This window comes from Siniperca chuatsi, linkage group LG21 (assembly GCF_020085105.1).
Source record: "Siniperca chuatsi isolate FFG_IHB_CAS linkage group LG21, ASM2008510v1, whole genome shotgun sequence".
Lineage (NCBI taxonomy): Eukaryota > Metazoa > Chordata > Actinopteri > Centrarchiformes > Sinipercidae > Siniperca > Siniperca chuatsi.
The window spans coordinates 6,228,484-6,256,111 of NC_058062.1; the positions used below are offsets into that span (position 1 = coordinate 6,228,484).

A 27,628-nucleotide genomic window follows, 5' to 3' on the forward strand; every position below is an offset into this window, starting at 1 on the left:
TGTTATTAGTGCTTTTATGAAAACAGTATTTTCCTCTTATTACCAGCTGCCATTCACACAAAATAGGCTATAAGCTTTCAAAGTGCAATGTCTTACTTTACTCAATGGTTGTTACTTGCTATTGAAACCCATCCTGACCATATATACTGTAATTACAGTAATCCATGTGCAGCACCTTTCATTACTGCACCATTTTATTATCAGGGAACCTCCCCTATAAGAGTATTTAATGATTCGCTGTAGCCTACGGTAATTGGTGGTTGTATTGGATTGTTGCAATTAGCGTGTAACCACAATTCAAAAGATCTGAATGTAAGGACAAGAATAATTACATAACAAAAATAATTATGCAGGGTTGTCAAGGATACTACAAGCAAATATCTTCAAAAGTCAAACACAAATTGACTCACCAGCTTATTTTAACATGTGTGACATGATACTGAGGCACATACAACAATTGAAATTTGTTGTGGAAATACATTGTCATTTGTTTCAGAAAATCAAAGCTTTCTCCTGAGAGGAATTAAAAGTATCTGAAGTATCAAGTAAGACTAACTGAATAAACTCTTAATTTTGTTCAACCTTCATAGACAACACAACCTGTGACAGTCGTTGAAACATTATTACGTATTTGTAAAACAAAAATCATCATTTTGTAATCACAGCCAGTCATGCTTAGATTCCTACTTATAGCGCTTATGAGTCAGCCTCAGTTAAGTAAGTGCTTTGTTCGGTTAAACTATCCTCACTCTTTAAGTGTAAGTCAAATATTTCAGTGTAAAAAAGCTAAAATATTTTTCTAATCAAAAATACAAATAACTCTCTAACATCTCCACTCTGTCCAACAGATTAAGGGATAACCTACACACTAGAGTTAGCAACATTAAAATGAATTTTGTAACGATTCCCTTATAAGTGTGTTTCATGAACCACAATCCTCAGTGCCCTGTTTCCAGAGCACTCAGCACTGACAAGACCAGATACTCCCACAGTGTATCATGGATTCATTATTCAGCCCGGGGCAATTCATTTGCTAAGAGCCAGCGCGCTTCTTCATTTCTTATAAACAACATCTTTCTTCCTGCATTAGGAAGTGGCACAGTATAAATTGGACCACTCGAGGTCTGGACTGGGAGACCGGCTGGCAGCAGTCTCTCTCTCTCTCTCTCCTCACATTCAGAGCTCCTTTTCCAAAGCCCTTTGTCAGAAAATGCATCTTTCCATCTCGTTCAGATGCACGTCATGCCTTTCCTTTGGCAATGGCCATACGCTCTGACACAGTTTTGATGGGAACTCCTTTGCGGGTCACTCTGACATGGATGAAGAGTGTGGCAGGGGACAGACTGGAACCATCTGCTTTCAATAAATGAACATGTCGATAACCTGAGAAGAAAGAGTGTATTACACACATTATAAACAACATGCCACAGTGATGACTGTTCTATAATGTGTACAGTGTACTTTATGAGCACCTGTTCTTAGGCTTGTGAAAGGCACAGTGAACTGCCCCACAAAGTCATTTTTGGCAGTGTGATCGTGGTCCTCCACTACAAACCGCACCAGGGCCAGTTCAGGGACCTGCATCTGGAAGCTCAGGGTGCAGTCCCATCGTGGGTTAAAACCTGTAGAGGGCGCACAAGAGCTGTAAATACATCATCCAGTCCTGTACCTTTCAAACAAACTAATCATGGCGTTGCACAGGAAAGGCTCCTACAAAAATATGTCAAAGATCTGCGCTGCTTAATGCTGTCATGTACTGCTTCCTGCAGTTACATCGTTATAAAATAATACAATAATGAAAAAACAGCATAACATTATTTTACAGCAATAATTGGTTTTGAATAAAAATACGGCATTAGCTCTCTGCTTAAAACATTAATGCAGGTAATAATATGAGGTTGACACTATTGTTAATGCTTTATAGTGAATAATGAAGTCTCAGAATTACCATTGTTGTCAATGCGGTGGGTTTTGTCTCTTGCATTATCAATAGCCACACCATGAATTTCCACCCACACTTGTGGGTCAACAATGGAGCTGGCCTTTTCTGTGTTGATTTTTGGCAGCTGCTGTGCAGATATAATCTGAAAAGCAAAATGTAATCAGTCACCTTTCATATCAAATTCTGATGGGAAATCTATCAAAATTATGTTCAAGCCAAGTCAAATCAATTTTATTTGTATAGCCCAAAATCACACATATGAAGGGCCTCAGGAAAAAAGTGAGAAATTGCAGGAAGAGCAACAGAGGAGGAACACTTCTTGCAGGATGAACAGACATGTAATAGATGTCGTAAGTACAGAGTAGACAGAAACAACAATAGTAAAATGACACTATAGAGAATCAAAGGCAATATTAGTTCAGTAAAGTACAAACATATATTTCAGACAATAACATGCTCTTAAATCATTTAAGATGGATTTGAGTCAACCAATCAAAATTTGCTGTAGCACTGTTCTTCAATAGGTTACCACTCACTCGTATAGTCAGCTGGGTGGGGATGTGACCGGGGCCTCCTCCCGTGTTCTCTGGGTTAAAGTTGGTCGAGGGGCTGCACATGAAGCTCGGTTTGAGGACGTATCCACAGCGACCATTGGGGAGGAAGCGACCCTGGTTCAGGTCCATCTGCTCCCCGGGGGTCTGGAAGTTCAGAGCCACTGCACAACACAGAGAGTGGAGTCAGTAATACAGCAAGCCAGATCACACACGTGCCATTAGAAAACATTTCAGCATCAGTGAATGCTGAATTACAGTCAATCAGTAAAAGCCGGTGACATAAATGTGTTGGGATGTAGCAGCAATTTGCAGAAATGAGAGTCAGTATAATATTTCATTGGCACTTACTGACCACATAATGTTTTTCAAATGAATTGCCTTAATTTGCTGCCATCAGAATACCATCCTAGCTTCAAGTCTGGAGTACTAACCCATCTGGCAGCCACCGTTCCACATTTCCTGAGGATCATAGTTGGATGATTGGAGGCGCTGGCCAGAGGGGTAGATCCGGCTCAGCTGCCTGCTGTTATGTCTCACAAAAAGCTTTCCTGCAAATGAAAAGATGAAAACCGCATGCTATGATACACTGGAGGCTGATTATATTTTCTGTAGAATCAGCTGCAGTAAAGCAATGTCATAAAATCTTTTTGACTTTTTCTCTATAATGTCAAGATGCAATTATTTCCACTGTTGTACCCGAGTCTTTGATGAGCCTGAGGGCCTCACTTTCAGAGAAGGAGGATATTTCATTTGGAGGTTTTTTAGATAAATTTTCAAACCCACGGAAGGCAACACTGCTGCAATACACCACCAGCTCTGATAGCTCTGGGCTCACTTTAGAACAGACCTGGGAAGGACAAAGGCAAACATAAAAGAAAATTGGACAATTATCTAAAAAGTTAGCTTTAACAGCTTCTCGGTCTTAAAGTGGTCATATTATGCTTTTTGGCCTTTTCCTTTATTGTGTGATGTATTTTTTTTGTGCATGTAATAGGTTTGCAAAGTGAAAAAGCCCGAAAAGAGGGAGTTACCCTCTCCCACAGAACACACTGCTCCTGAACTGCCAGAAAACAGCTCGACTGTAGTCCAGCCTTTACTTCCGTAACGTATCTACCTCACTATGTAACAGGCGTCATAATGCACGAATTGAGCAGTTTCCACAAGTACACCAAAATATGAAATTAAAATAACATTAGATACTCTCTAGGCAGTCAATGGGCATAAAGTTGTTACTGTGATGTAGAGACAGTGCACACTTAAAACGTTACCTATGAAAGACAAATTAGTTACAAATTAAGAATTGTCTTGCTCTAGTCTAGGTTGTGAAGCTGGTTCGGGTTGTTGGAACATGTACAGCTGAACCGTAACGGTATGGTGCCGTATGGTGTTTTTTGAAAATGAAACTGTGTCAGCCTATTGTGGTACAACCCCAAAATAAAATGATGAACCTGAAAATGAGCATAATATGACTACTTTAATGACAAGTCTTCCTGAACTGACCTTTGCAGGATCCTTCTTGGGTGTGTTCTTATTGCTGCTTGCTGGCTCATCCTCAGAGCTTGAGGAAAAACTGGCATAGCTGCCATTCTTCCCCAGCTGGCCCAAGTGAGGAATCTGCTTCTTCCCTTTTACCAGAATATGCCCCTTCAGCTCCTGCAACGAAGGTCATTGGAACAAATTACTTCATTAGAAAACCAGACAGCCAGGGGTCTTTGAAAAAGGATCCAGCTGTGTGTGTTGTACCTCAGGAGAAGGCAGATCCTTCAGCGGCTGGGAACTGAGGGGCTTGGTGAGCAGTTTGCTGCCCAAGATAGTGCGGAGGTGTTTGGCCATAACAGCCTGCTGCTCCACAGAACAGTGGTTCTCCAAGGACAGGATTAGAGGATATGGGGACGCCTGCAGGGAGAAACACAGGAAAACTTGTATGCCAAGCCATTAAAATGCAATTAGATCTCATAATAGCAATGCAGGACCTAACACTCTAATGCTATAGTATGTCAAAACCAAAATATGGCAGGGTTGCCTCAGAGCCAAGCATGCAACCACAAGAAGTGCAGTAGGCTGTGAACGCAACAAGTCAGGAATCTGGATTTGTTTACTGACTGACTACTCACGTATTTCATTAGCAGTGACGAGGAGCAAAAAGCATACTGTCATAGCTGAGGATTTACACCATCAGATCAAGCTCCTCTTACCTTGAAGGCGTACTGGGCGACGGTTTCGATGACCTCCTTGAAAGGCACTTTGGAGGTGAGAGTGTGGCCGTGGTAGATGACAGGTTCACCTTTATCTCCATCCCAGCAGTCCAGCTCCACACAGCGACAGCCCTGATTCAGAGCCCTGTCAGCGAAAGACACATACTTAATCTTACACCACAGGACGATCAAACAAATTAAGAACATCTACATAGATTTTGATCATGATAAAATATGTGCCGTTTGAAGAGTCTGTCTGAATACCTGATGTATGGCTCAGTGCTGCTGGCGCTGGTAACTTGGTCCTTGGTAAGGTAGGTGTTGTGCGATGAAGAGATGAAGTAGTGGGCCAAAGGGCGGCTCATGTCCTGGTAGACTCTGGCATGGTCAGGGTTAACCACATCGTTCTCCCGGGACAGCATGTACATGGTGAAACCATTCTGGGTCATGAGCTGGTTCTTCTGAGCTGCAATTAATGGCAAAATGTTTCCATCGAGTCGGCTATGTTTTAGTGGGTTTATCAGCAAAACTGGTGAGAGTTTAATTGAAGGGTTTAAACAACATATATTAGGACTGGGTTACATGGACGACAAGCAGCCTCCCTCTCTCACAGGGATTGAGCTAGACAGTCTAGGGGGAAAAAATTTACTTGACTTCTTTTATTAATTATATTCATTAAATAAATAAATTCATTTCAAAGTCATTGTTGTGGTGTTGCTGCACTGTACTTCACCTGGCAGTCAAACTGTGTTGAAAGTCTCTAGTTCAGAAAAAGTATAATCTTTTACAAATATGTAGATAGAATTTAAGGAAGTCATGCAGATAATTTCGTCTTATTTCCAAACAAATTTTCAGATTCTCTTTTACTGAACCAGACAGTCATATAATCTTCATCAAGCGAGGCTATGTAACTTTTGACAGATCAAATAACTTATTCTTCCACTTACAAATAAAAAGTTAAATTCATTCAAGAAACAAAACGCACCATTGCTCAATTTAGTACACTCAGGGGCTTAGCTGCTACAGCCTTACTTGGTCTGGTATGGCCGCTGGCGTTTGGTGGCTAACGTAAGCTAATGTTAGCAACCTTTAGGTAAATATCACTGTATAAAGGCACATTACTGAGTCACTTCACTGACTTTATGACTCTCCTCCATTTGTGCTACAGTTACAATAGCTTAGCATTTTAGCTCAATGCTAAAAAGTAGTTTAGCTTTTAGCATTATCACGTACAATAATTGTCATTTGTAGCCACTGTTCGGCAAAAGTTAAATAGCCTTGCTTTAATGTCGGCAAAGCACATGTTTTAAAAAAGACTTTAAACTCTGTTGGATAATTTTGTTTAGTTTTTTATGTCATATCTTACATATATATATATATACTCAAGATTGACATTGTGAATATTGTTTTTTATTATTTACTGTAGGTAGAGGTAATGAATAAGAGCCTTTTGGCCTTTTTATGTCATTTGTTTGATTTCAACTTGTGCAAATAAATAAAACTTTGCCTTGGACATTCTGTTAATAAAGTTTGAGTTTTTGTGGGTGGCATTTTGTTCTTTTTATTTCAGCCATTTTATTTTCAGCTATTATTTATTATTTATTTTATTTCAGCCATTTTATTTTCAGCTATTATTGCTCATTCTAAGTACTTATTTCTTCCTTAAAACAAACCACTCTCACTGCTGGAAACACAAAACAGAGTACACCGCATTATTGTGCAGCAGAGGATTTTGCCTCAGTGTTTAGAATAGCAAATGCTTTCACAGGTATAGGCCAAATCACTATTTTGTCAGACGGCAGTATCAAAAGGGACATTCACTGTGTTTTTATGAAAATGTTATGGGTTCTTACTTTAAAGCCTTAAATGAATGCTTTTAGGACCTACCCCAGTCATTGAGCTCATATGTGAGTATGAGGCTCTGAGCATGATTCAATGAGGCATCTTCTCCTTGGTCTCCCAGGAAGTCGCGCAGCTCAGCAGTGGCGAGCACACAACCATTACTCGAATAGTGTCTGAAGACGGCATCCAGCTCGGGCCGTCGCAGCAGCTCCCTGCAGAACTCCTCAATCTCTATATGATCCAGACGACCATCGCCGGATCGGTCACACCTCTGGGATACAGGGGATAGGGATGAGTTAAAAAGACAAACAACTGAATACACACGGAGAAAGATAGACACATATCAAACACAGAATGCTTTTATTTTGGGAGTGTTTCGAATTCCCTGTGGGGAAAGCATCGCCATAATAATGCAACCCATCTGTGCAAACTTACATTAAAAATATGGTTCTCTGAGGAGGGTCAGTGCTGGAAATTGCATCGGGAAGGAGCATAAAAACCAACAATTCAGCTGTAATAGAGAGCTGAGGGACATAGCAGGCAGTAATCCCCCACAATAAAGAAATAACTGGCTCTTGATTTGTTGTGGAGAAGACAAGAGGGAGGGGATAAAGATGTGGAGGGGGGCTGGTGGTTGGCCTGCTGCTGGCTTGGTAATTGAACACAGACTCTAGACTCCAGGGTGTCACAGTAAACTGATACAATCCTAACTAGCAAAAATATCACCAACTCTACATCACTGTGCAGTTACTCCCTCTCTTCTCACATTTATGCTTTCAGTATTCGGCTCATATAAATTACATCTACTGACCATGACCAAGCTGAGGATATTTTACAGGTGCTAAAAACTCACACAATGTACATGATGACCCTGACCTTGAATAAAGAGCGGGCATACTGCTCACTCAGGTCAATGTTGATCATCTGGAGGAGCCGTTTGACCTCATCGTAGCTCATCTTGCCGTCCTGGTTCTGATCCGCTCGCCTCAGGTAGCCTCGGATCCAAGTGTAGAGGGTTAAGGAATAAAACCAGATTTAAACCTAAAGACTACAGTCAAACAGGTGAGGCAGTCTTTGGATTCATAACGTGCAGAGAAACACTTAAATCTCATCAGAGAGTCTTTACCGAGCTCCATTCTGTCATTCTGCAGCTTTTTATTTGTTAGTGAACCACTTGGCACCTATTGTTTGCCCTGCAAGGGGGTGGGGTTCCCTGAGGGATGCACTTACAATTTTTGATGACATCTAGCTCTTGTTTCTATGCAGGTAGAACGCAATTATTATAAGTCCCTTTGGAAAAAAGAGTCTGCCAAATGAACGTAATGTAACTGCATAAAAGAGTCGATAGTAACGAGAGACTTCTTAGTTTGTTGTCACCTGCCTGTAGGCTACTAAAAGTCTACATTATGAAACATAATAAACTAGATAATTGCCCTGATGATGTATGTGTTCACAAAACTAAAAATATATCAACAGAGAATGAGGGTGTAATAAACAGAGAAGCAGAGATGATCTTAACGTTATACACTACCTGATATCTACACTCATATTATCCTCTGGCTATGAGGGATTGTAATTACCAGTCATAGTCGGACTATATTTAGACAGGGATTTTTTATCTAGTCATTACTGCTCACCTTAGCTATGCTGTGGACGTAGGATGGCGCATGTGACAGTGCTGCCTCAGCTACACTATATTTATTCTAGCATATTAGAAATTGGGCAGGATATTGGTCTAGTTTTTCATTCTGAGTCATGTTGGACACATGCTCCTTTAAAGTGCGGAGCCCTCGCACCCAGCGCTGAGCTTCATCCTCACAGGGGCACAGCAGGTCCAGGCTCTTCCTGGCTCCTCTGAAGATCACTGTGAAGCACTGGTTGTCCGGCACCGACCCAGACAGACGCCTCAGCGCCTCGGACTGGCAGCCTTCACGCACACACTCCACTTCTGTCACTGCGACTGGGAGAGGAGAAGGAAAGAAAAAAGAGGGAAGAAGAGTTCAAACCAAAGAAAGTTCTCCACAAGATCACAAGAACACATGGAGCAAAGCAGCTTCAATTTCATGTGTTTTTAGGGATTCATAAATCCCACCACGCAGAGTGACATAGCAACATGACTGTAAAATATAACATGCGCTTTACATACGTCTTAACAGGATCATTTTAACCTGCAACTTCATGACTCTTAACAGCACACAAACTGACACGTGAGTGAAAGCTGGACCTTCAGTCTGTGCTCTTGCTGCTGACAGTCAGAGAGCAGGGCCTTCTAATGGGTTTTATATATATTGTTATCACAACGTGGTGGCTGCACAGGATCATTTGGAGGGTTGATACATGGGATATGTAAAAAATACAAGACTAGCCATGCTGGCGGCTCTATGAGGCTGTGTTAGCTAAATGCTAACATCACCATGCTAACATGCTCACAATGACAATGCTAATACAGTATGTAGATGTTCGCCATATAAGATGGGTGTGTTAGCATGCTAAAAACAGCAAATTAGCACTAAACACAAAGTACAGCTGAGGCTGATGGAAATGTCATTAGTTTTGCAGGTATTTAGTCATTTTTAATTCATATTTAGACATAAATCAAAGCAGAGCTGAAACGATTAGTCAATTAATCAAAGAAAATTGATAGCAAGTATTTTGATAACCAATAATTGAACAAATTTTGACCTAAACCTAAAAATATTGGAAAACTGAAATTTTGACCTGATGATGAAAAGCCAGGAAGTCATTGTCTGGGCACCATGAATGCGTGTACAAAATGTTATGCCAGTTCCACTACTGTCGTAGATGTTGAGATATTTCACAGAACAAGAGAAAACTTTGACCTGTTGGTGGCGCTAGAGGAAAAGTCAGGGGATTACCAAAGTCAGTAGGATTCATCCTCTGGACACCATGCATGTGTGTACCAAATTTCAAGTCAACTCATTCAATAATTGTTGTGATATTTCAGTCTGGACCAGACAGATCGATATTGCCATTTTGTCTGAGGAGTCACAGGACAAAAAGATTGAGATTTATTTAACTTTTTATTTAACTTTATTAAATGTTTCTAGTATTTGCAGAGCTCTGGTGAGTCTGGGCAAAAAGACAGCCAAACACAAGCACACACTGGCTACTAGCTGATCTGCAGAAGCTCATCTAGTTCTGCACTGGGATGTCTGCAGTGTGGTGATCACTCACTTGGATACTAAGCAGTGTCTGCCCTGACAATAGCCTCATTCTCTTGCTGGAGGTCATAAAGCCTCTGCCGTCCACCTCTTCAAAATTACTCCACATTCCTCCTTTGTGGTTATCCCAGAGACGTGGCAAAAGTGACGCGTGTGTGTGAGATGGTTTAGATAGGAGCAGCAAAAGTGTTAAGTGTTGTATTCTGTGCCAAGTGCTTTTGAGCACAAGACACAGCACTGAAATACAGGCGTCAGATCACACTGGACCTGGAGAATCGCCTGGAGCTTGGAAAGCCTTCATCCCAGATTCACATAAACACACACACACACACACACACACACACACACACACACACACACACACACACACACACACACACAGATATGTTCCTCAGCAGCCTGCCAGCGTGGAATTATCTTCCCTCACACTGCTTGTTGTCATCATTGTATGGAGTGTTACACACTGCAACTCAACCACTGTGTCTATTTCTGACGGGGCTGCAGCACAATCAAGACGGCCTTCACCACCCGCTGACCCACAAACCTGCCCACCCACTGTCTCTGTAAGGCCAGCAGGGGTTAGCATTTAACTGCATTCCAACATCAGCACGGACGGCACAAGCAGAGGAGAGGTGGGAGAGCTAAAGGTCACGCAACAAGGAAGAAAATAAAAGAAAAAGAAAGAGAGGGAGGGTGGGAGAGATTGGTTCCATGTCAGCTGACACTTTAGTCCCCTTGCAGTAAATTTTCTTTCTAGGAGAAGAATTAGTGGTAGCGCTTTACATTACAGCTCGGTAATTGCATAGTAATAGTGGGGTAATAGTTTCATAATAAAGAGGTTAAAAATGAAGCAATACCATGTATTTACCAAAGTAATAACTAGGTAATAGCTTGGAATTAACAATGGGTATATCTGGGTTTTATCTCTGCTAAAATTCCTCCTCCCTAATATTTCAAACACTACCTTTTGTTTTAAGGTAATACTCTACAAACTATATCTGCATATTTAATGCAGTGACTTGTTTCCTGGTGGTAGTTTCTGTGTAGTAACCCGGAATCAGGGCTGCAAAATGGTAAACGACCTGTTTCTATTCAGTTTCATGGTGGCATACTGATTACCTGGAAACAGGTGTGGTAGTTTCTGCGTAGTAACCATGAATCAGAGCTGTAAAATGCTTAACTAGCTATTTCTATTCAATTTCTCACTACTTTCGACTAGACACATATAATGCTTTGTACATGTTTTACATTTAAAGCTTCCATTTTGTTACTATAATATTACTATACTATTACTAAATAGGTTTGCCTCATTGCTATCTCTAAATGTATTTCCCCATTATTACCTTTTGTTTTTGGCCCCCTATTACTTTGTTACATAAATTTCAGTCTAATATTACCCAGATATAAAGATTGTTAATACCAAGCGATTACCTGGTAATTACATGGTATTACTTCATTAGTACCGCACCTTATTATCATACTATTACCACTATTACCAGCTGTAATGCTACTGAATTAGCTCCAAAAAATGTAAATGAATAGAAAATGTATGATTAAATAAATCGCTCTGCACTTCTCTGCATTCTCCAGAGTCTAATCTTTTGTTCAAATACATTTTCTGTGTCAATATGGAAAACATGAGGCAGGTGAAATGCCTCTGCTGAGGTATAAAGAGCTAATGTTGTCCTCTTAAACCACCATCGTCTCAGCATTTATATTGTTTTTATGATTAACACCCCAATCAGATGTAAAGTCTTTGTCTTCCTTTTTTCTGTGTTCCTGTAATTTAAGCCACCGGTGTAACCGGTGTAAGATGCTGTGATAGCGCTAACAAGATATGTGTCCTACATTCTGACATCCTCAACTTGATTCAAAGACATCACCAATGCATGTTTGGACACAACATCCCATTACAGCTAATGCATGACAACATTGGGTGCTATTGAGAATTAAGACAACGTATAGAAAATTTGAATTATGGGTATCTCACTTCTTTTTTTCTTTCGCATTGTTTCCTCTCTTTCGCTCCATATGTAAAGGTCACTGCTAACTCTCCCACTCTTGACCGGGGTAAGGCTTCTTCCAATAAACATTGTATTGCCAGACGTCTTTTTTTCAGCTAAGAAGGAACTTCACTACAAGATCTCAGATCCACCTTCGCACAGGCACCCCAATCAATGGACGTTTAAAAGGTCAGTCCACCCAAATTACAAAAAAATTCCATTTTCCACTTAATCCCATGCAGATAGTTTTACTTTAAAAAAAATAAGAAAAGTCTGGAGAGACTTCAGCCACTACCAGGATAATTCAGAGTGTTAAAAATACTAAAATTTGCCCACAGTGATGTCTTTGGATTATTCGGAGTAACCTGTACTTTGATTCAGAATTGTCCCCCTCACTTTTACAGTTTCAGTTTGATTCATTCACGAAAAGATCACTACTGTCCAACCACCAAAATCCAGATGGGAGAAGATCTGAGCTGATCAAAATGTTAAAATCATCTGAGACACATTCAGTTATTACAGTGCGCTCACAGCATTTAAGTTTTACAAGTAACAAGTGATTTCCAGGCTTTTTTGCCTCTCAGGCAACATACAAGATGCCCTACCTTCTTGGTGACTGCAGACACTAGTCAGGGCTGAAAAAGTCCCCCAACTCAGGTAAAAAAAAATCATTTAGCTGTTTTTATTTACAGATAATTCTAACCCCTCACTTCTGAAACCAAACCCTTGAGATTAAATATTACATTCCCACTCCCAATTAAAGCAGCCCAATCATAAAGGATAACCACCAAAGTTCACTTTCTGTGCACTGTGGGAACTGGTGTCATTAGTGAGCTCACGCCAGCTTCACCGTCTGATCCGCACTTTACATGACAGCTTATCAAAGTAGAAGTGAGCCAGCATACTGCACCTGACTCTTCACAAGTCTAGGTATATGTTTTATGAATTGGTACATAAATTACACATGATTATTATTTAGCCAGGTTGCAATACCCATGATTAGTCTCCTCACTCACCCAGGAAACAAGCACCCACTTTAATGAGGCAAAGTGGAGCAGAGGGCATGAGATAGAGCCAAGATAAAACAGCTCAACAACTCTGAACAATAAGCTGGCTGAATGAGCGCTCTAACTCACATCCCAGTTTGCACTGGACTAGTGGAAGGCAAAGCCCTTTTCTCCTAATCGGATATCGCTCAAGTTTCCTCTCTTTTCATAGTGGAAGACCAATTCCTATTCATGAGCACGGCTTTTCCTCAACAACCCTCCTCACGTCTTATAACTAACTCCCTTTTCCACTTGGTCCTCTGCCTCTTTTCCACCTTAAATCCTCCCTTCTGATGATTAGTCTGCTCAAGCCATTCCACACACACACACACACACTCTTTCCCTGATCATGGAGCCAGGTTTCAGCAATACTTACATGTCTGCTGGGCTTTGGCTTTGCGGGAGCTCTTGGTGGACTCGCACCACACAGTGAGTCCGTCCTCCAGGAGCCGCAGGTTTCGGCTCTTCTGCCACCTCTGAGAGCGAACTTTCACCATGTTGCAGCCCTGCATCATCACACGAATGTCCTCATTGTCCAGCAGTCCTGGAGCACACACACACACACAAAACAAAACGGGAAGTTTTAATGTACAAAATACACTGTGATTCAGTTTGACTTTGAGTCACAGTGTCATCATCAAGTTAAGTTTGACTTGGTCTTGTGCTGTTTTATTGTGACGACATACAGGCTTAATGTCCTGATTCTAATGAGGTTCAACAGAAGTTGATACTGTCTGTTTAGTTACTCATCTTCCCTGACTATCTTGTCACAATGTTGTCTATATCACAGAGTAAAGATGTGCAAGATTGCAAAATCCATTAAAAAGTCACAAAAAAGCTAAAACTACAGTGCAGGATCCTAAAAGTATCACAAAAATTGAGGTACCTATAAGAATATGATAAAAAAAAATACTGTGTTTGCACGTGTCAAGACTGATGTGAGCAGGACAACAGGAATAAACCCAAATGCAGACAATGGAGGCAGAGCTAGAGCAGATCAGTGATTTATTCACAAAAATAAGATACAAGGCTTACAAGACCACGAGGCAGGCAGGCAAGCAGGTAGGTACAGGTAAAAGTGACATGATTCCAGGAAACAGATGACAGGATTCCAGGAAACACTGACGAACTGGTAGGAGGAAAAATGGATCTGGACCGATATATATATATATATATATATATATATATATATATATAATATGGAGATGGGCGGGGAAGCTCAGGTGAGGGGTATGAGGCGATTGCATTGATTGCAGGGCAGATGAGGAAGAGTGGAAACACATGAGTGGGCGGGGAATATCAGGTGACTGGGACTGGAGAGTGAGAGGTTATTGCAGGGCAAAGGGAGTGGCTGGATGTGGGAGTAAGATGAATGCTAAACGGTAAATGGACTTTTTTGCCTGCCTCATGGACAGTGTCTTGAACACTGGCAAACACTGCATAATTTCAGGACCACTGCCCTCCCTCTGTTTTGGCGACGTAAAGTTTAGCTGACTAAGGCAACTGCACATCTGGTTTAAGGGCTACTGCTGTACCAGAAACATCCCCTACGTGGATAACTTCACCACATTCTACAAAAAAACATATCTCTTTAAACATGATCGCCTCCTTTCCAAATCTGCAGGATCCCGTCTTCTAGCTATGAACATCAAACACTACATTGCTGCAAAGCATTCACCTCCTGAAGGTATGACATGGGGTGGCTCATTTTCCAGGTAAGACCGGTTCAGAACACATTCTGTCCTTCACTCTCACTCTCTGCTCCTGTGTCTGACATTCCTGTATTGATTACTAATGGCCCTTGTAAACACCGCAAGCCTATTTCTTGAACAAGTTGTTGCAACCCTAAAAATGTAATAATCATAAAACCCAAACCACATGGCTGTATATGTGAAGTCATGTTTATCTGTTAGTGTTTTAAATGCTGTCACCATACTTCATTCCTTTGAATTTATTGCACTGAAAGTTAACCTATCTAGTAACAATTCAATTAATGTGATAGGTGTATACAGACCACCCTCAGCTGACTCTAGTGCAATAATAAACTAGCAGACTTACTTGCTCAGTACAGTAATTTAGAGATGCTGGTTCTAGGTGACTTTAATCTAAACTGGTTAGCAAATGACTCAAATAGTCTAAAAGAGATGTGTGACAATCTCAATCTGTCACAGCTAATTGATGAGCCAACCAGACCTAATTTAAAGGATCCTTTAAAATTGATTTGATTCTGTCCAATAGGAGGGACAAAATTACTGCTTCTGGAGTTTTTGCGCTTGGCCTTAGTGACCACTGTCCTAAGTGGACAGACATAAGACATCAGAGATTTGCCATGCTTTCAACATACATTTTGCTGCTGCTGGAAATCAGTTTGATATGGTATACTCAGGATATGCTCTTAATAGTAAGCCTTTGGCTCATGTACCTCTCAGTTCACCCTACAGGCCTTCACCTCCTCTGTTGTTAAGGAGGCACTTCAAGCTACTGACTCCAGGAAAGCAACTGGGGAGGATAAACTACACCATTATTTTTTAAAGCTTGGTGCCCCAAATATTGCTGAACAAATTACATATCTCTTTAACCTCTCCATTTCTACTGGAGTTATGAAATATGCACATTTAGTCCTACTGCATAAGGGTGGTGATATCAGCCAATTGCCAAACTGTCCTGTCTTGCTAAAGTTCTGGAGTCATTAGTTAATAATCAGCTCAAATCTTTCCTCTCAAGAAATTCGGTGTTATGTCTATTCCAATCTGGTTTCAGATTCACACTGTGTCTGCTATTACTTTGGTTATAAATGATATTGTATGTGCTGTTGACAAAGGGAAATATTGTGCTGCCCTCTTTGTTGATTTATCAAAAGCATTTGACACTATTGATCATGCTATGCTCCTACAGAGTCTACGTGATACTGGTTTTGATTATAAGCCCTCTAAATGGTTTCACTACCTGTCTCATAGACAGCAATGTGTGATTTGGGGAAATGATTGTTCTGTATTTCTACCACTGTCAAAGGGGGTTCCACAAGGTTCAGTTTTGGGTCCTGTCTTGTTCACAATTTATATTAACAATATTACATCCTTTATAACAAATTGTAATGCCAATCTTTATGCGGATGATACAGTTTTGTATTGTTTTGCAAATACTGTACACTAAGCCACTGAGATACTACAACAAGCCTTTGAAAAAATTGCATTTTTTATTTGAAATTAGTCCTGAATGCAAGCAAGACTAAATACATGCTATTTTCTAGAGCCAGAGATATTATGGACACTAATTTATTATTACTACTATGGATGGACAGAGTATTAAGAGGGTTTCAGAGTACAAATACCTTGGGATCAAAAAGTTACATTTAAATTTCACATTGACGCACTTGTCAGCAAGCTATGAGAAAAAATTGGATATTTGTTTGCATTGGATTCTATTTATTTATAAAGCCCTTAATGGCATCTTGCCACAATATATCACTTCTTTATTAAACTGGTCCCACAGTCATTATTTGACTCCATCTAGTGATTGGTTGAAGCTCAATGTCCCGTGTGCAAACACTAAATTTGGGAAAACTGCTTTTGGTTTTTGTGCTGCACACACTTAGAACATTTTAGAACACACACTAAAACTCAACACATTTGTACCTATAGTTCAATTTAAAACCGTGATTACAAACTACTCTGCACTTGAATGTAATTGTTTTTAACTGTGTTCTGTTGCTGTCTGTTTGTTTGTTTTCTCGTTACTTCTTTTTTGTGTGTATTTTTTCTGTTTTGTACTCTTGACATCACTGAAAATGAGGGCATGCCCTCAATGATTCCTCGAGATTAAATAAAAATAAAAAAAAGAATTTGGTCATAAACTATAGGACTAATTAAAATTTTGACTCCATGGTGGCACTAGGTGACACATTAAGGGATCACCAAAGTTATTAAACTTCATCTTCAGGGGGATATGAATGTATGGACCAAATTTCATAATTTCAATAGTTGTTGATAGTTTCACAAAACTACAAATGCGAACTTCTCGGTGGCACTAGAGGAGAAGTCAAAGGATCAGCAGAGTCAAGCACCATGAATCTCTGTAATAAATTTCATAGCAGTCCATTCAACAGTATGGACCACTGACTGACTGACTTTGCCATCCATAGAGCAACGGCAGTAGCATGGCTAAAGAAAGAAGACACAAAGGTCTCTATAAAAATATGATTGTGTCAAAAACACCATAATTATCTCAGACTAACACTCATACAACAGCAATATTTCCCTGAAAACAGACCTTGTTGACTGTACACCTCACAAATATAGTCAACACTTTTCTGCTTACACCCTAAACCCAAGCTTGTGTTTTATATACAAACCATGGAGGAAATGACCAGAAGTTCATATTGGTCATAGAGAAGGTTTCAGTGTGCTGAGTGAAGCTGTCACAGATTGTCTTGAAAAATGACTTTATGTTTTAACAAAGTGATGTTTCTCTGTGTTTTCTTCCAGTCTAGACTTCCTAAAAATTAACAGCAGACGTCAAGTGCAGAGTAAAGCAGAAAGAGAAATCAAATGCTGAGATATAAATCAGTCATGATAATTTGTATACTTATTTCTCTCTTGGGGCAGTAGCAGGCCAAGAGACATCAGAAAAGGAGTTACAGTATGGAAAGTTTCAAAGTGTTTGCCTGGCTGAACCATTCATACTAGTTTTCCCTAGCTATTTCCACCAATGGAAATGTAATCAAGACACTAAAACAAATGCAGAGCCCCAGAACGGATTATTATTCGTTGTGAGCCCTGAAAGGATTGGGGTTATGTTATAGGAGAAAGCAGGAAGCCTGAGGGGTGTGTAGACATGGTGAACACACAATAAAGGTTTAAGTTGAGAGCTGACAGTCATGTAGTATCAGTGAAACACAGAGTTTGGTGCATGTGCTATATCTTGTAAAAAAAAAATAACAAGAAAGGTTTTATGATCGTTCACAAAGCCAAATGTTTGCACAAGAAACAGTTCTTTTGAAAGTATGAGGCCATTTTTACATGAGCTGGTTTTGATTAAATAAAGACTAAAGTAGAGCTGACACGATTATGCAATTAATCTATTAGTCAATCACCAGAGAATTAATCAGCAACAATTGATAATCGTTGCGTCATTTTTCAAGCAAAATGCCAAACATTCACTGGTCCTCACTTCTCAATTGTAAGGATTTGCTGTTTTTTGCTTTTTGATATCATTATACACTGAATATATGTGGAGTTTGGACTGTTGGTTGGAAAAAACAAGCAATTTGAAGAGATCCCATTGGCCTCTGAGAAATTGTGATGGACATTTTTTTTTACTTTTCTCTGACATGACCAAACATTTAAATGATTAATCAAAAAAAGTAACTAGCAAAATAATCAACAATGAACACAATTGTTGCAGTAGTTGCAGCTCTAGTTTAGAGCTAAGGTCGGTTTTGGACTGCAGGGTTGAAGTTCAAAGGACATGCAGAGTGTTTACACAGTAGTTTCTCTGACTCTCATTACAAAAGTATGACAAACCTACGAGGGCTCAGGGTGCAATCCAATACTGTGGAGTGGTCATTTTTGCATAATTCAAATAAAAAATAAAAAATTACTCAACTTTTTGAGAACATTTTAACAATTATTTATTTTGTAGTTGTATGCAGTGTTTTTTCCCCTCCAAATTATGCATGTAATGAAGTAGATGTTCTTCTTTAGTTCATTATTTAAATACATTTTAGGTTCTTTGTTCCAAGTTTTTTGGGGGTTTAGAGTTATCAAGAAATCAGTGGAGACAGAGAGACTGGGGAGTGCATGTATCAAAGACCCCGAGCTGAATTTAACCCAGGAACAGGGATGGATATTTTCAAATTACTGGTATGAAAATGTTCAGACATTCAGGCTCAAAACTGGTTTGAAGGTTCTGCATAATGCTCATTTACATTTTTGCAGTTTGTCACACAATTTACTGTTAAAATCAAATGACAATTAAGTTTTTAAATGTTTAGTTAAGAACCTGGATATAGCAAACTGTTTGGTCTACAAAATAATGCAACTACAGCTTTACAGTTCAAGTGTAAAGGACATTCAGCTATGCCTCATTGCTTCTTTTGCAGGAATGAATGGGACCTCTCACAGACTGTTCCAAAGAGAAGTCTAAACAAACTCTTACTCTTGTCAAATTATTCTTCATGGCTTAGTCTCTTCTGCTCACCCCTGAAGATTTGTCCAGACACAGTTGGCATACTTTATTTATCTTTCCATTAAATCACAGTCCTCATACTGTCAGTGCCAAATGGCTGACAAAGTTCCTCAGAGGGCCCCCAAAGCTATAGCACAACAGAACAGAAGCTGCCCCCCCTCCCCCCGACTAGAAACAAACTGGAGCCGAGGATTCTTACCCATCAGGGCTGAACACAAAGAAATCCCCCTACCAGTCCTCCATCCATAACAAGCCTGTTTTTCCAAGCTGTTACCACATGCAAGGCATTCCCACAAGCACATGGACCTGATTAACTGCAGGTCATTGACCACACAAAGCTGCTCAAACAGCCTTAACTGCCTCTGTCTCAACCCATTGCTTCACCTTATATTACTGCCTCTGCGCCTTAACCAGATATACTTGCTTTCCTACCTGCTTCATTTTAATATCTTACAGCAAAAGAACAAGTGAGCACAAGTCTGCAAGTGTGGGCCATTCCACACTTTACAATGCACATTCATATTCTGATATGCTTCTGAAAGCCTATTCATAGAGACGGGCATGATTCTTCAGGGTCGAGAGCTGAATTGCGTTTTCTTTTCATCGTCTCCTGCTGAAAATCTGGTTGACATCCACTTCGTCAGATGGTCAAAGCCCTGCATGCTGACTGGCTAGCAACCATGCTGACGTATTCTAATGAAAGCATTTCATTCGAATACACAGCACAGAAGAATTTTTTGAAAAGCAGCAGAATTAGCAATGTTTGAGAGGAAAAAAAGTTTAAACAGAGTCTACAATCATGCTAACTGCTCCAAAAGGACATACTTCAGCACAGCAGTGCTTTGAGCTAAATGCTAACGTCAGCATGCTAACACGCTCACAACAAGCCCCCAGGAAGTGCGCCAGGCTTTGAAGTCAATTTGACAAAGCGGCCAAACTGTGTAATTACAACTTCCAGGTCCGTCACATGATGCACAATTGCCAAAAAATACTTTTTCCTCTGCCGCTGTATCACTTCTCTTTATACATCCATGGCTCACAATGGTAATGCTAACATGCTAATGTTAAGCACATATAATGTTTATCATATTTACCATCTTAGTTTAATAGCATGCTAACATTTTCCAAGTAGCACTAATCAAAAAGCACAGCTGAGGCTGATGGAAATTTGAAGTTTTGAAGGTCATAAATCGAAGTATTGGACAGATAAAAAATTTGACCTATGCGCTAGATGAAAAGTTATCCACACTAGCAGCTCTGTGACTTTGCACAACTCTGTTTTGAGTTAAATGCTAACTTCAGCATGCTAATATGCTCAATATGGCAATGTTAATATGCTGATGTTTCACAGGTCTAATGTTTACCATGTTTACCGTCTTAGTTAAGCATGTTAATATGCTAACTTGCTAATTGGCAAGTACAGCTGAGGCTGATGGGAATGTCACTAGCTGGAGGACAAGTCAGGCAGTCTTTAAAGTCATTAAGATTCGTCCTCTGGGGACCATGGATGTCTGAACAAAATTTCATGGCAATCCATCCAATAGTTGTTGAGATAGGACACAAGTCTGGACCAAAGTGGTGGACCAGCTGACCCACAGACCAACAGAACGACACTGCCATCCCCACAAGCATGCTGCTAACATGCCTAAAGAAAGGCAACACTGTTGAATAACCAACAACTCCATGTGTGAACAATTGGCTAAAAGAAAAAAGATTAAAAAAAGGCTTCTGCTGGATCAGCAGTGAGAAAACAATAAACATTAAAATCAGTCCCATACGACATATTTCTCTGAGGGTGTATCGACACTGAGCAGCGGGGAAGACTCCAAACTGAGAGGAGGATCAGAAAGAAAATGACCATATCAGCTGGTCAGTAATAGATTGTGTCTGCATGAGTCCTCTTCACTCAGGCCCACATACCAGTTCCTCCTGGGACACGGTTCACGTTTCTCTCAGCATAACAACTGTCACGAGAGCCAGCTAGCAAGGATTCTACACTTGCATAAAGACAGACACTTAAGGGTGTTGTTGATATGATATGGGTGACAGGAAAATTACATTTTCTCAATTCTGTCCCACAGTTGTCCCCACGAGACGGCTCAGGGCAGTCCTGTCTGCATCTTTTGGTCCAGTCTTTAATGAAAATTATGATATCCCAACCTCAGAGTTAAAAGATAATCCGAGGAAAGCTTGACAAAAAAATGACTGCACTTTGGAGTTGTGATTCTCAGCGGTATCGTCTGATCTGAGAACAGGTTTCCCAGAAAAAGGATTAGAAAAACATCTGAGTGTTTACTGCCAATGTTTTTTGGACAGCACACGTCTGAACATGAAAGCAAAGCAGCCTCTTTGTATTCAGCTGAAAATAAGCAGTATTCAGTTCATACATTCTCTTTGTCTTTCATAATGAATGATACATCATTAATTTACTCATTAATATGCCAGATATGACCACAAAGTGAGGAGTAATTCATAACTTTTATATATGGATTGTGAAATAATTACCAGTGTTAATAAGACAACATGATTTTTTGTTTCGCTTCTTTACTCGTGTTTGAAGAGATTGGTGAAATATCTTGTCAAAACATAAATTAAGAAAATGTATGTATATTAAACAAAGTTATGGTCCTGAATCACAAGTTGTGTCTCGCTTATCCAGAAGCCAAAGATCTTTAGTTGCTGGGATTCTTCCTCCGGCTACTGAGGTTGGCAGATTCAGAAATATTCAGGAGGAAACCAGCTTGTGTGAGCTGTGTGATTTGGGAGAAATGGAACGTGAGTCCCATTTTCTTTTGGATTGTATATATTATGATGATCAAAAATTTTGATGCATTTAAGTTTGCTAACTTTGTCTGGAAACTAACTAAGCCTGGAAAAGAAGGCAAAACGGACTATTGCATCAGAATTTTTTCTCATCTCTCAATATTGATGTTGACTCTCTGCACAGCAAACACATTCAGCCCATAGGTGCAACATGTGAGCTCATAGCTCCAGTCCAAACCCATAAAGTCAATTCATGGATTTTGTTTGTGTAAATCCTGTGCATATGCAACCTAGTCGTTTCTTCTCACAAGAAACTAATTGCTGTGTTCCACTGCCACAGTGCCACAGAGCTCCAGAGTTAACAACACCGCTGTGGCAATGAATATATTTATCCATAAGTGCACTTGTCTGATTCAAACATAGATTATCACAAAGCTAACAAATCTCAGGCTCATAGGCCACGTTTACCACTTTATCTGTAGGAACAGGCTTACAGTCAGTGAGAAATCTTTGAACAAACAAGCAGTCCTGTGACACCACATGACACAAAACCTCTGAACTCACTTCATTCCACTCTGTAAATGACAAAAGTATGTGGAGTTTTCCATTTGATGTAAGTAAGGATTAAAAAGCTGCTAAGACGTGGCGGGTTGTGGGCCACCGGACTGATTTATGACGACACATGGCGGTAAGGGGTCGGGGGGGGGGATGACCTCACTGGCTTCATTATTCAGAATTAGCGGCACATTCAAGTATAGAGTTGACAGTCGTGTATTACATTTTCAGGCACAGAGATACGGTTTCATAACTCAAACATCAGCAATGCTTTAGCAAGTGTCTGCATAGTGTCAGAGTTTCAACATAGTCTGCTGTGTCAATGCCACGGTCTGGATCCCTGCGCACACACTGCTGTAAAAACATGAAAAATCAGGTGTTCAATGTTCAGGAATTAAATGTTTGGAGCAGGTTTAGTTATCTGAATGCCGAAATAACCACAGGTGATATGTTACAAGAACAGAAATACTGTTATATATATACTGAAATATTGTGGGGAGAAATACTGCAATCTGTTTTGCATGTATTTAAAATGTCCCAAATGCAGTTCTCAGTATATTTTATAAACAACTTTTCAACTCTTGATGCCATACAGTTAACTTTATATGGTAACCTGCCAAAGAACATGAAAAAATAAATGAATTTTACACTACATTATTGGCTGCAAAGCACATTTTACATTTGTATCACACACAGCATCAACAGTGGTCCAGATTTCTAGACATCTAGTGTCCTTTCAGGCGTTCTGACAGGTGCTCTGTCGCTGCTCTGCAGGTGTCTATTTTGGGGCGAGGTGTGACCCTGAGCTGAGAGGGCTTGTGTGGTTGTGTGGAGGGGCAGCAGTGGGAGGGAGGGAGTAGGCTGGGATGGGAATGTTGAGGAGCCTGAATCACACAAGTGGGCTAGTGAGCATTTCTTCATAAACACATGATCGCTTCAGCTACACCCACACACACACAGTCCATTTCAGCTGTCTGATGTGTCAGTGAGCTGTCATTATCTGCTGATTACCAGCAGACCTGTCATTGTATATAAAAGCTATTAGTACTGTAAAATACTGTTGTTTCTAATAAAATGCACTCCACTATTTGATTTTTGACAGGCAACTAGGTCACAAGCACACAGACAGCAGATACAGTGCTGAATGAGCAAACAAATCAAAGGAGCCTGTTTTCAAGCTTTAAATTACATCAAATAATCATCAGATATGTGTGTAAGTCAGCAGTCACCAAGCTATTTAAGGATATAAGGAAGCAAATATCACAACACTGGTACTTCAATAACTGTTATAGCAACGGTACTGATAACACACATTATAGAACCTGCCATGATAAAAGCCTCTTTATCACTACTAAAATACAACAGACATCACACTAACTCCCTGCTGAAATGCTATGTGAACATTATAAACATAACAGGAATCACTAAAAACACTGTGCACCCACTAAGTTCATATCAGGAATGGCATGGGGATACTGAGGTAATATCACAGTATTGACATCCTCACTGTAGAGTGGCACATATTTAAGTCCTCACACTAATATCATGGTGTTTTTATCGCAGGCTGGACTTTGTGGCAACAGAAGGGAGAGCTTAAAAGTTTGGAGGTTTGCTTACCGAGACTCCTGCTGGGGTCCATCGTCTTCTCGGCCACTTTCCTCCTCTGCTCTCTGGGGCTGGTGGCCGCTGACTTCCCGCTTCCTAACATTATTACAACTTATGGAAACTCCAGCGAAAGTGGCTCCAGTCTACAAACTTAAACACTACTCGGGGAAATAGTAAGTGAGAGGATGCAGGTGTCTTTCCGCAAGCGCAGATTTGTGCTGCCCCAGAAAGGCCCGGAGCCGAGAGCGAGACAGCCGAGCGCAACAGTTATTCCTTTTCCACATGTGAAAGTCCCTCCCCGGCGCTGCGCTCCATGCCTGTGCGTAATACGACTCCAAACAAGGCGCACACTTTACGCACCCTTCATGCCCCAACAAACACAGACCAACTTAATAGCATGTACCAGGGTTTCACGTTTCAAACTTTTCAAGTTCTCTGAGCACATACTGATCTTTGACAAAATATCAAGTTATGATCAGAGTCATAGATTATAAGGAGATTTTGTCATCCCCGTTTTAGATGTCCTTTAAATAAAGCTTTATGGATTATTGATAAAATACAAAATAAAACAGTGTGGTCAAAGCCAGACATGGACATCTTGGACAACATAATGGCTGCTTAATGTTTAATGCCCCCCAACTGTCAAGATAAAAACACATGTAAACTTTGTGCACTAACCTTTAATGTGCAGAGAAGTGTTTACCTAACTATTCAAACTCAAATAAAAGGCCAATTCCCACCATTTGGGCGTTAAATACACTCTTTGAAGGGGAAAGACAATATTGAAAACTTGTTAAAATATGTCAAATGTGTACTTACCTGTGTATGGATGGCTGTCTGCGTACTGATGGCCATATTTGTATACCACAGCACCTCTGGTCATCTCACAAATTGAAATCCTTTTATATTGTCCAGGTGAGGTTCGCTGACTGTTTCAAAGTTCTGGTACAACTGATGAGAAATGTATGTGGGGAAAAAAAACAAATTATAATGTCATAAAAACGTGTCTCACGCGGATGTTAGGTCACAGTAAGCAGGTACTTACAGCACAAAAATAGTCCCTAACCAATTGTTACCAATCAGTTAGAGTGCACCGCCCTCTGTTGGTAATGAAAAGAAACTGCAAACAACTCAACAACAACAATCAATTCTGTTTAAGTCAAATTCATCTTCTACGCCCAGATGTATGTGCAAGCCTGGATCTAAATGGTGATGTGCTGTGTGAAAACCTAGACTTCAGTCTTTTTTGTGAGTGGGTGGAGAGGTGCCCACAGTACCAGAGCACTGGCTGGAAACTTAATTAAGTCTTTGTAATGGAGTTATAACAGAGAGCAGAGCGGGGCAGAGCTCATCTGGGCGGTCTGAAACTGCTCCTGTCAGGGAGAACATAAAATGTTATCTTCCCTGATCCACAGCCATCCACGAGCTCACATAGGACTGTGAGCACACACACATAAACAGGCAGGTTTGGTGGGCTGGGGTGGGTGGGAGGCATTTAAAGTGATATGTATCTTTCAGTCAGACATTTAATGCAGCTGATATACCCAGTGTTTGCCTCTCTGTGTCACACTTTTGCAAAAAAAAAAAAACACCAATCTAGACCTGCTGTCTTCATAAAAATCTAAAAAGCACAGCCCTCCTGTGCTTAGATGGATATCAGCCATTGCTTAAATGTACACCCCGAGGCCGTGCGTAGGCCTATAACAATTTCTATCTTTCATCTCCCCTCAATTGCAGCAACAACCATGTTAGACAGGGTGAGAGATTAAGTCATGTCTACTAATCCTCACAAGCTGTGATCTATGCAGGAGCTGCTTTGGTTCTGTAGCTGCACCGCTCCTTGATTTGAGAATATGGGAACCCTTGGTATGATTTCTCAATCTCTATGGTCATTAGGTTTCATATTAACTGGAACGTATCAGCTTTTCCTCACAGGATGGATTCCCAGCTCGGCTTGCTTATTTGCCAGAGCTGAAACTCTGCCTGCTTCTATTAGTAGAAACAGTAGGCCTGTGTTGTTGGTAGCCATTGGACTCCCAGTCTTTATAAGCAGTGTTAGGAGAGACCAGTCACCCACCATAAGAGGTCACAGCCTGAATAACCTGTTTCTGCCAATAATAGAAGTAAATTGCTTTGTGGAAAGTGTGAAGAAACTATGTGTGTGTAGGCTACATGGTATAGTGAAACACAGTTAAAGATGAAGTCAGTGTATAGACTATTTTGCAGTGAACAGTGGGACATTGAGTGAATACTCCTTCAATGTCTTATGTGTATGTAAAGAATGTGCAATACAATAGAAAAATACAAAACCAATATTAAGATAGGTATACTCCACAAGGTTGTCATATTTTTGTTTTATCAAAAAATTAATTTAACAGTTTATTTTACACAAAACGACAATAGTTATGAAGAAAAGTTAGGGACAAAGTACGAGCAGATTGTTAGATGAGCGTGTAAAACCCAACTAGAGCTTGCTAACCATCAGTAAAACAAAGGAAAGCTTCAGTGCTTCCTTGGAGGATCAGGGGCTGTCTACTTCCTGAAACTAAAATAGTTCATCTAGGATTCCGTGTCACGGGTTAATACGAACAAGGGCTGTTTTTCAATCTGTTTGTGTATTTTTACAGGATGTAGTCTATATCGTTCCGACATAATCTCATAATGAAAATATTTTAATTCATCGTAATTCGGTAGTAGGAAACTCTCACGGGAAACATTACGTCCCAGCAATTACGCTGACCCAGTACAAACACATTGGCCTAGTTAGCAGATGGCTAACGTTAGCCATTTCTTTAGCTAGTGGCTTTGTCATTTATTTACTTTGTTTTGGGTTCGCGGCAGCTGTATCGATAAATGAACAACAAGGAAACATTTAGTTTAAAATTGGTCGATCGCTAACGGATTATTAAGGTCGTATTAGCGAGCCTGGCTTTATGTGCAGTATTTCGTTATACTGGCCCTAGCCAGAAACCATTTGCTTTAAAATGTTGCTCAAACTTAAGTTTATTTTGGTTTTAGTGCGTATGGCTTCACACTTTATAGATCGATGCAGTTTTTAACGTCAGTTTGGGAACGACACCACGTAGCGCTTATTAGCTAACTAACGTTAACATTTGGCTAACGTTAGCTAGCTAGCTTATCCTTAGCTGTTATCACGACACAACAGTGTAAAACTAACACTGCATATCAGAACACAGGTTACGCAGAAGTACTCATAGCTGATCTACACCGCTCCGTCCACTGGTAACAGGATTATTGAGCAAGTGTGAGACCACCTGACCCACTCCTTAACAACGAGGGGCTCGGAGTTATGCTCGTAGCGGTAGCTTGACAATAAATGTCGTTTGTTTACGCTGATTCCAGACTTCCCCCGACCCACTGTCCCATAACGTATCACTCCGCACAACACACAGAATATTCATACTGAAACATTTAATGACCCATCTGGCACAAAAACGACGTCTTTTTATACCACTAAACGTGAAAAAGAATAGAATTTTGAAAATGAGTTGTGTTTACTTATTTTATTATATGAACATTCAAAACGGACTAGTTTCCGTAAGAGGTTTTCTTCACTTTGCTAAAATACAGGAGGGTTTCCCTTGTATTATTAATTCGGCGTTAGACTCCGTGGTCAGCAAATAAAAATAAGTCTATGATCTTACGTATAAAACATGCTAATTTGTTCCAGTTATATTATAATGTCATTCGAAAGTACTTAAGTGAACTGGTATTTCGTAACTTTTAACCGTTCC

The 27,628-nt window shown here is 40.2% G+C and overlaps 1 protein-coding gene across 2 annotated transcripts; it reads right to left on the bottom strand.

Moving 5' to 3' along the window:
* On the bottom strand, window positions 1-27,345 carry plcd3a (phospholipase C, delta 3a). 2 transcript variants are annotated; one of them, XM_044182611.1, is made up of 15 exons: window positions 24,693-27,345; window positions 13,141-13,308; window positions 8,265-8,493; window positions 7,410-7,539; window positions 6,579-6,804; window positions 4,956-5,157; window positions 4,692-4,836; window positions 4,240-4,392; window positions 3,997-4,149; window positions 3,193-3,343; window positions 2,928-3,044; window positions 2,479-2,657; window positions 1,949-2,084; window positions 1,473-1,622; window positions 1-1,383 (listed from the first exon to the last, which is right to left on the bottom strand). In XM_044182611.1, exons 1-15 carry the CDS (start codon window positions 24,754-24,756, stop codon window positions 1,241-1,243), a joined length of 2,346 nt encoding a protein of 781 aa, XP_044038546.1. In that variant the 5' UTR covers window positions 24,757-27,345; the 3' UTR covers window positions 1-1,240. The 2 variants fall into 2 exon arrangements, with proteins under 2 accessions (XP_044038546.1, XP_044038545.1); XM_044182610.1 differs by having other exon boundaries at window positions 23,886-24,699.
* Between the last annotated feature and the right edge of the window lie 283 nt (window positions 27,346-27,628).

What these genes read in the sequence shown, in the direction of transcription:
- plcd3a (XM_044182610.1), bottom strand. Translation starts at nt 23,976, where the DNA reads ATGTTAGGAAGCGGGAAGTCAGCGGCCACCAGCCCCAGAGAGCAGAGG. An exon ending in ATGCCCGCTCTTTATTCAAG is followed by an intron (nt 6,805 to 7,409) that starts GTCAGGGTCATC and finishes CCTGTATCCCAG; the next exon opens with AGGTGTGACCGATCCGGCGA. An exon ending in AGCACTGAGCCATACATCAG is followed by an intron (nt 4,837 to 4,955) that starts GTATTCAGACAG and finishes TTTCGCTGACAG; the next exon opens with GGCTCTGAATCAGGGCTGTC.